General features: G+C 40.1%; 1 protein-coding gene across 1 annotated transcript; it reads left to right on the top strand.

Annotated features, from left to right (window-relative positions):
- The first annotated feature begins 1388 nt into the window (after positions 1-1388).
- On the top strand, positions 1389-10281 carry LOC124043525 (class I histocompatibility antigen, F10 alpha chain-like). The gene is given in 9 exon segments (XM_046362208.1): positions 1389-1609; positions 1611-1630; positions 5650-5910; positions 6094-6372; positions 6578-6877; positions 7093-7203; positions 7514-7531; positions 7786-7863; positions 7992-10281. Coding segments are annotated over 8 exon segments (1089 nt in total). The 5' UTR covers positions 1389-1559; the 3' UTR covers positions 7836-7863; positions 7992-10281.
- The last annotated feature ends 1785 nt before the right edge of the window (positions 10282-12066 follow it).

Genomic DNA, 12066 nt, shown 5'->3' on the forward strand with positions numbered 1-12066 from the left:
AGTGTTCTGCCATGGCCAGCGGAGAGCCCAGATCTCAATCCCATTGAGCATGTCTGGGACCTGTTGGATCAGAGGGTGAGGGCTAGGGCCATTCCCCCCAGAAATGTCCGGGAACTTGCAGGTGCCTTGGTGGAAGAGTGGGGTAGCATCTCACAGCAAGAACTGGCAAATCTGGTGCAGTCCACGAGGAGGAGATGCACTGCAGTACTTAATTCAGCTTGTAGCCACACCAGATAGTGGCTGTTATTTTTTATTTTGACCCACCCCCCTCTTTGTTCAGGGACAAATTATTCAATTTCTGTTAGTCACATGTCTGTGGAACTTGTTCAGTTTATGTCTCAGTTGTTGAATCTTGTTTTGTTCATACAAATATTTACACATGTTATTAAGTTTGCTGAAAATAAACGCAGTTGACAGTGAGAGGACGTTTATTTTTTTTGCTGAGTTTGTCACTACCTTTGGTTTCTTCCCCAGTATTCATTGTTTCTGTACCTGTTTCATGTCGGGGTGCTGTTCGTGTTTCGTGTTTTGTTAATTTATTAATTAATATTTTCACTCCCTGAACTTGCTTCCCGACTCTCAGCGCACTCGTTACACAGTTACACACAGATGACCTTTATGAATTATGAAGCAGTTGTGTGCTTTTTTGTATTACATAAATTATTCAAAATTCACAAAGTTAGGCTATGTTAAGTCAATAAATATAATCTCATAGAACAGAACGTAATATCTCTTAATGCCTTTGTTTACCACATCATTTATTTCCGGCATTTATCCTTACAAAAACGTCATTCATTTTCCCCATAGGCTTTGTCAACGAACACCATGGCGAAGTTGGTTATTTCTCTCAGGGTGGTCACATGGTGTGTATGGAAACAGCAGCGGTGTTTTTGTGCGTGCAAAACTGGAAACTCGGAAATTGCTGACTTTCGAGTGTTCAAGACAACAGGGAAATCGGGGGAAAACTTGCTCCTATTGGGAAAAATCGTTTTGAACGGTCATCCAACTCTGAATTCCAAGTCGGAAACTCGAGCATCTATCTAGAACTCTGACTTTCAGACCTGAATATCACTGTTATCACGGTTTCACTGTTGTTTTGAACGAGGCATATGCTATGCTATCTCAAAAAGTAAGCAGAAACAGAGTAGGGTACAATTTGAACATGGCTTTGCTTTGAACCTAATTTAAGTCAATTTTTAGTCATCCATCTGTCACCCTATAGTCCTTTTCCCCTTTGCCAACCGTTTTTGAACATCAACAGTGACATGACTTTACTTTCAATTTCGACCATAACCTTGAATACGTTTGTCCTCCTGGTATTTGGTGACGAAGTATCTTTCTGATTTCCTATTGGGTTCCTACAATTAACAGGGTAAACAGAAGAGCCGTATAAATTGGCCTCGCTTTGGACAGAAACACATGTTCACTGGTTGTGTCCTTAGCGGTGCTGAAGTTTGGTGGAACAAATCAGTAATGTAGGCAATTTAAATTGTGATACAGTTTAAATTGTCTACATTTATGAATTAGATACAAACTGTTCCCGAATTCGGAAACCGTTAATGAAAACCAGACTCATCGGCGCCATGAAGACATATTTTATTCTCTTTTTGTATTCATGGAGCGTTATCAGGTCAGTGATTTCCACATTATTGTTTAGTATATTTGTATTATTGTTGGATTTTTTTTGTAGGATATCTACACGTGACTCATACAATTTTAAACGCTGTTTTATTTCAAATTAAAAACATGACAATTCGTCCGCCGACGGCCTTAGAATAAACAAACAAGATGAGTTAGAATAAAATAACAGCATCACTCGATAAAACAAACACAGTATAGTAAATAAACGTGAATTCCATTATATGTCCAACAATGCGGAGGCAGGCTGTCCACTGTGAGATGTTGACTCATATGCTATAATGGCTGTGAAGTACATGTATCAGTTTCGATCTTAACCTTAAGTATATAGTTTGCCCTGGTGTTTGGTGACGCGCAGTCTGTTCTATGTTACTATAGGCCTGGGATGGGCAACTTTGCTGTGGTCACGAATCAATGGGCTAATTGAGTGACTATCAGGGACTGCCATAACAAGAGAACTTTTGATGCACAACCAAGTTTCGAAATTGCACCTTGTGTATTCTACTATTCGAACAAGCAACAGTCATTTGAGACCCCACTGTAATTGATTCCGAGGGCCTTCAAAAGTTGTAAAAATGTGTTTTTGTTGTTGTTTTAGATTTAATTAGGATTCCCACTAGCCGACGCCAATGGCGACAGCTAGTCTTACTGGGGACCCGACACATAACGAAAAAGACATTACAGAGAAAATACTTTACAATTTACACACACATCAGTTACAATAACATGTCAGTACATGCACAGAAAAAGTAGGTCACATGGGTGAAGTTGCTCTTTTATTTATTTTTTAAACCAGGTTTGGTATTCACATGCCTTAATGAGATTGGAGTTTCATGCAATCGTGGCTCTGTATAATACTGTATGTTTCCATGAATTGGTTTTGGACCTGGGGACTGTGAAAAGACCTCTGGTGGGGTGTGTCAGTGCAGTGTGAATTAACATTTGGAATTTTCAACACATTGCTCCTTATAAAAACAAGAAGTGATGCGTAGTCTTTCTTGAAATTTGAGCCAAGCGAGACTGGCATGCATGGTATTGGGGCGGCAGGGTAGCCTAGTGGTTATAGCGTTGGACTAGTAACCGGAAGGTTGCAAGTTCAAACCCCCGAGCCGACAACGTACAAATCTGTCGTTCTGAACAGGCAGTTAATCCACTGTTCCTAGGCCGTTATTGAAAATAAGAATTTGTTCTTAACTGACTTGCCTGGTTAAATAAAGGTAAAATAAAAATGATATATTAGCCCTTCATCTTACAATGAAGAGCAAAATATGTCACTCTGTTCTGGGCCAGCTGCAGTTTATCTAATCAAGATAAGATTAAACTAATGCCTGCAGGACTTGCTTTGTGTAGTGTCTCTTTATTAGAGACAGACCTCTCCCCATGTTTACAATCATTGATTTTACACTGAACCAAAATATAACTGCAACAATTTAAAATATTTTTACTGAGTTCATATAAGGAAATCAGTCAATTGAAAAATTGAAAAATTCATTAGGCCACAATCTATTGATTTCACATAACTGGGAATACAGATGGCAGCGTGGATCGGAAAACCAATCAGTATCTGGTGTGACCACCATTTGCCTCATGCAGCACGACAGGCTGTTCATTGTGGCCTGTGGAATCTTGTCCCACTCCTCAATGGCTGTGTAAAGTTGCTGGATATTGGCGGGAACAGTGTGCCTCAGGATATCGTCACGGTATCGCTGTGTATTCAAATTGCAGTCGATTTATTCCTGCCGATACCATAACCCACCATGGGGCACTCTGTTCCCAACGTTGACATAATCAAACCGTTCGCCCACTCTGCCCGGTACAGTTAAAGCTGAGATTTATCTGTGAAGAGCACAGTTCTCCAACGTGCCAGTGGCCATCGAAGGTGAGAATTTGCCCGCTGAAGTTGGTTACGACAACGAACTGCAGTTAGGTCAAGACCCTGATGAGGATGACAAGCACACAGATGAGCTTCCCTGAGACGGTTTCTGACAGTTTGTGCAGAAATTCTTAAGTTATGCAATCCCAGTTTCATCAGCTGTCTGGGTGGCTGGTCTCGGGACGATCCCGTAGGTGAAGAAGCATGTGGAGGTCCTGGGCTGGTGTGGTTACACGTGGTCTGCGGTTGTGAGGCCGGTTAGACGTACTACCAAATTCTCTAATGACGTTGTGGTAGAGAAATTAACATTCAATTCTCTGGTAGACATTCCTGTAGTCATCATGCCAATTGCAAGCTCCCTCAACTTGAGACCTCTTTGGGATTGTGTTGTATGACAACTGGACATTTTAGATATCTTGTGTTGTGGACAATAAAAGGCGTCATTTGTAATGCTCATGCTATTTATTCAGCTTCTTGATATGCCACACCTGTCAGGTGGATGGATTATCTGGGCAAAGGAGAAATGCTCACTTGTGCATATGGAACATTTCTGGTACCTTTTTATTTCAGCTCATGAAACATGGGACCATCACTGTACATGTTGGGTTTATATTTTTGTTCAGTGTGTGTATATATGTTTTGACCATGGTGTTATCTTAGAATGTAAGCTGTCAAGTAATTTAGTCTTCTCAACTTGCTAAACAGCCACACAATTCATTACCAGATTCAGCTGAGGTCTAGAACTTAGGCAATTCTCTTAGTTTTAGATATTCAGCACTACTGGCCACCCATTCTAAAACTGACAAACTCTTTGTTTAGGGTTGCAGTGACTTCACTAGCTGTGGTTGCTGACACGTATAGGGTTGAATCCTCAGCATACATCGACACACAGGCTTTGTTTTAATGCCAGTGTCAGGTCCATTGGTAAGCAAAATATGAAAAGTGCCAAGAGCACTGCCCTGCGGTACACCAAACGTTACATGTTTAACATTAGAGAAGCTTACATACAAATAAAAAAAATATATATGTTCAATTAGATGACTCTGAATCCACAATATGGCAGAGGTTGAAAAGCCATAACAAGTCTTTTTTTTTTTTAAACAGGTTATCGACAATTATATCAAAGGCTGCACTGAAATCTAAAGTACAGCTCCCACAATCTTCTATTATCAATTTCTTTCCACCTGTCATTTGTGTCAGTGCTGTACATGTTGAGTGCCCTTCTTTATAGGTTCTGTATAGTTCTGATCAAATACATGAATAAAATCCTACACCTACAGTAGGATTATTTATATATATATATATATATATAACAATAGGTTTGCATGTCATACTTAAGGGAAAGGGATACCTAGTCAGTTGTACAACTGAAATGTGTCTTCCTCATTTAAACCAGAGGTACGGGGAGCTGCCATATTCAACATCCACGTCTTCGGCGTATGATGGGACTCCAAAAATACTGTTATTTTTTAAAATAGTAATTCTTGATTGATTGAGGAAGGGTTAGTGGTGTTTGTTAAAGTGGTGCCATAATATCAATGAAGGTTGGCTAGCGCTGACATTGTTATTGCTTCTCTTAAAGGCGGTCTGCATGCTTCCCATCCTAAAGTTTATGCATATATATATTATGACGACATCTTGATGTTTTTTGCTTCGGCAAGTGATTTTTCGGATCTTCATGTTCATACATTTTGAGGCAAGCCAATGTTCTGTCGGTGAGGGCTACGGCCTTTTGTCTATGATTGGTCAAAAGTAAGGGATTCTTCAATAAAGTGTTTGAATGAAAACAATGAGACTTGTTTTCGTGCACATTTTTTTCACTTGAGAAATACTCCTCCAAACATCTTAGTTGTAAAATTGCTTTATTTAAGATCTCATCAGCAAAATATTAAAATCAACAGATTTCTTGAGTTATCATTGATTAATTCAGACCATTTTGAGCAAGTGTATAGTGGCTATGGCGTCTCAAGATGGACAATGTACTATTGCACTTTTTTCCCCCATTTCCTTTTCAAGCAAAGGTCTTTTTAAGGGAGTATGCGAGGCACAGACGTTCACTTAGCCTAGCCGAGAACATGCATATGCACACTCATTAACGTTCCATGTACAGTACCTTTAAAGCACCTTATCTGTTACAGTGAAACATTCCCTGCGCTACTTCTACACAACCTCCTCAGAAATCCCAGCCTTCCCTGAGTTTGTGGACACGGGGATGGTGAATGATCAGGTCATTAGCCGCTATGACAGTATCACGAAGAGGAATGTCCCCAAGCAGAGCTGGATGGAGACGTTTTTTGACCAGCAGTATTGGGATAGCACCACAGAGAACCTGAGAGGTGCAGAGAGCGTTTTCAAAACCAACATTCAGATAGCACAGAAGCGTTTCAATCAAACAGGAGGTGAGCTTCAGACACCCCAGTCTGTGTGATCGTACTGTTGTGACTACGTTTTGATATAATTTAAATTACTCCATGCAGAAGTCGTATGGTTTTGTGTGTGTGTGTGTGTTCAATGTGAGTGCTGTGTAAAGAAAGTTCATGCTTGCATGTCAGTGTTTCTAATGTAATCTCTCTCTCTCTCAGGCATGCACATTAGCCAGGACATATATGGCTGTACATGGGATGATGAGACAGGATTCACAGAAGGGTTTCACCACATTGGATATGATGGACAAGACCTCCTGGCATTTGACGTGAAGACAGCGACATGGATTGCCTCAGTCCCGCAGGCTCTCCACTCCAAAATGAAGTGGGAAATGGACCTGTCTAGCATTGAGAGCAAGAAAAGCTACCTCACCCAGGATTGCATTGAGTGGCTGAAGAAGTACCTGGACTATGGGAAGACTACTCTGCAGAGGACAGGTACAGAGACACAGGAGATTATATGAATTTACAGCCAGAAAAGTGATATGATATTGTGTATTTTTATTTACATTTCCGTACTGCACGTCATATTCAAGTTCTTCTTATTTATTTGTATCTGTTGCTGTTCCGCTCCCTGTAATTGTTTCTCATCACTATGCCTGTATGTCTCTTCTTCCCCCTCTCTATTTTATTCTCTCTCCAGTCCCTCCCTCAGTGTCTCTGCTCCAGAAGACCCCCTCCTCTCCAGTGACCTGCCACGCTACAGGTTTCTACCCCAGTGGAGTCATGGTGTCCTGGCAGAAAGATGGGCAAGAACAGCATGAAGATGTGGAGAATGGAGAGACTCTCCCGAACGATGATGGAACCTTCCAGAAAAGCGCCCACCTCACAGTGACGCCTGAGGAGTGGAAGAACAACAAGTATCAGTGTGTGGTTCAGGTCACTGGTATTAAGGAGGTCTTCATCAAGGTTCTGACTGAGTTTGAGATCCAGACCAACTGGGGTAAGAGGGAGAAAAAATTATTTTATATATACACTATACATAACCCTCCTACCAAATATTCCTAATTTAAGTTTACTCACCTGCTCAGGAACACTACCTTTCTGACCACATGTTCTCATTGACCTCCTGAATTTTTATTGATGTTGATTAGCGTTCATTTTAGATCAAAATATACTATCTAGCTCAGTAGTCTGAATGCTCTGTTCTGATTACAGGTGACCCAGCCCCCAACATTATCCTCATCATTGGAGGGGTGGTAGCTCTCCTCCTGGTCGTTGTTGTTGTTGTTGTTGGGGTTGTCATTTGGAAGAAGAAGAGCAAGAAAGGTGTGAGGAGTGAAAGACCTCTTTCTATTGTCATATGTAGGACACACTGTCATCTTAGACATTATCAGCTGTGATTTACTTTAGAGGTAGTAGTCATAGTACTGGTTTACAAGTAATAGTATTGTACAGTGTAGTTAGTGATGGTAGAAGTATGTTTGAATTGACCTGTTTAATGTAAATGGTCACTTTGTCACTCATGTTGTGATGTCTGCAGTAGAAATACAGGATTCAGAATAAGGTCAAACATGTTCTCTTATAATATTCCACCAAATCAGAGTCAATAATAACACAACGTTTATCTCTGTTTCAGGCTTTGTTCCAGCCAGCTGTAAGTTGTTCACTATTCTGAAAATATCAGACTTTTTGGTTTTGTTTGATTGTATCCATTTTAGAATGTGGTTGTCTCTTTTCCTTGTAGATTGTGATGCTGGTTCAAACTTAATGTTAATTGATGTAGCTACTTAGTTAATATGGAAGGTTTTATTTACTGTGAACCATGCATTAGGGTCTTGGTAATGAACCTGAACTCGTTATCTTTCAATCAGTCTCTTTCTAACATTGGTGTTTTATTTCATGTTTTAGCTTCCGACACTGACTGGGACAAATCTGGGCAAGGTTTCCTGTATACTTGAGAAACCTCTGCACTTCTGTTACATCAGAGTAAGTCACTTAAGACGTCCTCATATTAATGAGCAAACTAGAGATCCAAACACTACCACACTGGAACATACTGCTACTGTTTGACATGTGTTTATGTGTGTAACCTCTCTCTTCTCGTGTGTTTTTAGGAGCTGAAGAGGACCGCAAACAGAAATAACAAACGGAAACTTCCCAAGACTGTAACACACATCAGTCTCACACACACTGAACACAGAATCCATATATAAAACATCTGTAGTCAGAAATAGTCTTTGGTAATTTCCTTAAGTTTTACTTTCATTTAATTGATGGTTTGGCTTTTGAAAAGTTGTGCTGTAATTTTGTGGAATTATGGAATGTAATATTACAACTGTGTCAGATGTATATTAGAACCAATGGAACACTCGGCCGTACAGGTGTTCCATTTGTACATATTTCACTTGAAGTGGTGGTATTTTTCTTTCTTTTTGGGCGAGTAGGTTCTGTAGAATAAGTTGGTATTGGATCAAGTTTAAACAACTTTTTTTGCAAGTGTTTGTGCTTTGTACATTATGGATGCTCTACACAAAGCAATGATCTACCAAATCTTATGCAAGTCACATATTCTACAAGTGGAGGAGAGATTGACTTCATCACAGCTTTTTATTTATGAGAGACTAATAGATCCTATTCAATTTCTAATCCCATTTGAAAATGGCTTAATATGTTTTGCATATCCAATCATCAGATGAAATCAGCTGTCTTTTCAATAGAAAATATCATGTTTTTCATCCTGAGTTGGAATGCCACAGAATTTTCTGATTGTTTTGCAAAATGCAGAGAAACAAAGTGTCAAGATGGATTCTATAACCTGAGACTATCTGATAAACAGGCTATGGCCTCTGCTTTGTCCTTCTTGCTTCCAGGGGTATGTGCCAAATGCCTGTTTTCTGTTGACAATAGCAAAGTCTATGACGGGGTCAGATATTTATTTTACCACCCATTGTTTATGTTAGGATTGTGAGTAGGGTAATCTGATCCAAGATTTGTGATGAGGCAACTTTCTTTTTTTTATATATATATTTTTTTTGCATTTTCCCCACTAATGGTTAAGGGTAGGGGAAGCTGATCCTAGATCTGTACCTAGGGGAAACTTTACCACGGAGCGACAAAGACACCCAAAAGTCATGACTCATCATGTGATTCCTCTCAATCAGTGGTGAGAAGAGTTAATCTACCTATAGATGACACTGTGATATTGTTCATCCTTCACTGTAGGCCTTTTGGACTGATGGTTTGTCACTTTTGTGATTCTTATCAGGGTTTGATTTGGTTATTGATTTGGTTTTCCCGTCAAAAGTACCGGAACACACTGGGAGTGGGCAAGAATTCAGGAACACATTTTCATTGGGGAGAGAAAATGAGTGTCCAAAGATGACTTGGTTGGACTTGTAGGCTTGTTACTGTAGTTATGGTCAAAGAGTTGTCAGCTAGTATCCACTGGCTCTGTTCTAGTTCTTTCAGTAGGCCTACGTCCCACTCGGCAGTATGGATATGAAAAAACATCCATATGTCGGCCATCTTATGATTGAGGATAGATAGACAGAAGATGGCTGTATACTGAGGCTCTTACATGAAAGGGTGTGGTATTTACCTCAACACTGTTTGACACCACCTTCCTCTCTGTGTGCGTGTGCGCTGCTCATGTTTGTCTCTGTGTGTGTGTGCACAGTACTTTGATTGCATTTCTATGCTGTATTATTTTATTGCTGTGTTTTTCAATGTGATGATATAAAACAATTTAATATCACATGGAGCTAGATCCAACATGATGCACCTCCTTCAATGGGTCACATCCAATACGCCAAATAAAGCTCTGACCTTAACCTGAGATACATGTAGCTCTGTTATGCCATTCTCATATTGATGCATTGTTCCACCTCTTTCACATCAAAGTGATCCTCCTCCCATGTTATTGATTTGAGTCAAGGCCATTGTCAGAACTAAACTTACAGCATCAAGTTGTTGCAGGACCTTCCTGTATTTAGGCCTGCCACAATACACTTGCAGGTTATCTAAACTGTCTTGTCTTAATTGAGAAATACAGTACATTATTGTCAATCGTCACAATGACACTGATACTCTATGTGTTTTTCCCCCTTTATTCCAATTCATCTGATATATACAAAATAATGACCTTTCAACACAATGTAGTGAATTTCAGTGATGGGGAAACTGCAACTACATGAACCTGACAAAGATCAAGCTGGCTTCTCATTCACAAGTCTGGTTATAATACAGGGTCTTTCTATAGGGTGTAAGGACCTCTCAGTGAGGTGATGGCCTCTTACTGTATGTTTCTGTTTTAAGACCATGTGTCTATCATAGACTTGGTATAATTACATTATGAATGTTACAGACCATTTTCTTCTGTTTCAGATTAAATACAGTTTTCAATTAGTTTGCTTGTCTGTGTGTCTCAATCTTCTGTCTGTCTGTCCGTCCTCATTTGTCCCTGCAACATGTGCTGTGTTTTCATGACGTATTGATACTGAAACCTCCAAACTCATATCCGTTCTGGGGTGATGCTGGTTGGGACTCTGCTCTGTTTAGATACATGATCTCAGTGTAACAGAAGGGGGAATAGAACAGAGATGAACAACAGCCTCAAACTCATATCCGTTCTGGGGTGATGCTGGTTGGGACTCTGCTCTGTTTAGATACATGATCTCAGTGTAACAGAAGGGGAATAGAACAGAGATGAACAACAGCCTCAAACTCATATCCGTTCTGGGGTGATGCTGGTTGGGACTCTGCTCTGTTTAGATACATGATCTCAGTGTAACAGAAGGGGGAATAGAACAGAGATGAACAACAGCCTCAAACTCTGGTGCTGATGACCATGAAAATGAATCAGCATATGCTAATGTAGATGTTCAAGGGGCATGCGAGGTAATGGCATAGATATTGACATAAATAATAATTAACATTATTGATGTTGGTCATTCAACTGACTTGCCTAGTTAAATAAATAAATAGGCAGCATCTTGAAGAGGATAGGTGCTGAGACACATGGTGCCCTATTCAGATCACCATGAAAATGTGGAGTATGGAAAAACCCTCCCTAATGAAGATGGAACCTTCCAGAAAAACACCCACCAATGGTCAAGTGGAAAAACAACTATCAATGTGTGGGTCAGTTCGCAGTTAGTGTGATTTAAAAGCACAAACACACATATTAATATGCTTCCCATCACACTATGGGATATGTTAAATGAATGTGTCTTTTATCTTTATTCTCAGATATACAGGCTCAAATCGGCAGCCCAGCAGGTTGGTAGAAAAACAGCTCCAAAGAACTGTTTTGTGGTAACTGCTGTTACAATGTCAAAAGCACTGACACTACTACTGTTACAATCAAAATAATTCTGGCATATAACCTGTCCTCACCCTTGTATTATCCTACTTGGTTGTTTAGGCCCATTCAGAGTGATGAATGAAACCAGCTCCTGTGTTTGGAAAGCAGGGGTGTTTTCTATGGATACTGGAGGACTGTATTGCAACTTGAAAGCAGCTAATATTGTGTGGAGAAAGATGGACTGTGGGACAGCTGTAGCTGCAACTTACAGACCTCAGTTTGGAGGGAAGTGGAGGATAGCAACAAGCATGTATTTATTGCTATGGTCAGGATTCTACTCTTGAGAAGTGTACATTAGTCTCACATGGAGATGGTGTCTGAGCATAAGCGTAATTATGCTAATGTAATCTGTTCAGGTAAGATTGATATATGTTTTATTAAAGATTGTATCAAACAAAATGAGGATATTTGAGATTTTCATTTAATATTCAATATTCATATTTTTGGGGGGCTGAAAATACTAGTATCGTCAACAAAACTGAACGTTCTACCGTCTCTTTTTCTTCCGATTTTTTCAAGTTTGTGGATGAAGCTGGTTTCTGCTCTGGAAGAGTGGAGCTGAAGTCCAATCAGTCCTGGACGTCAGCGTGTGAAGCTGACTTTGACAGGCAGGATGCAGAGGTAGTCTGTCGGCAGCTTGTCTGTAGCGCCTTGTTGCGAATGTATAAATAAATAGTATGTACTCGTCTTTCTCCAGAGTCTGATGATGTGAGGCTGGTGGGAGGAGGCAGTCTATGCGTTGGTAGAGTGGAGTGGTACCAACAGGGAAAGAGGAATATGTAGCCTGTAAAATATGGCTGGAAATTGAAGGATGTCGCTGATTTCTT

Source organism: Oncorhynchus gorbuscha, linkage group LG09 (assembly GCF_021184085.1).
Source record: "Oncorhynchus gorbuscha isolate QuinsamMale2020 ecotype Even-year linkage group LG09, OgorEven_v1.0, whole genome shotgun sequence".
Taxonomy (NCBI): domain Eukaryota; kingdom Metazoa; phylum Chordata; class Actinopteri; order Salmoniformes; family Salmonidae; genus Oncorhynchus; species Oncorhynchus gorbuscha.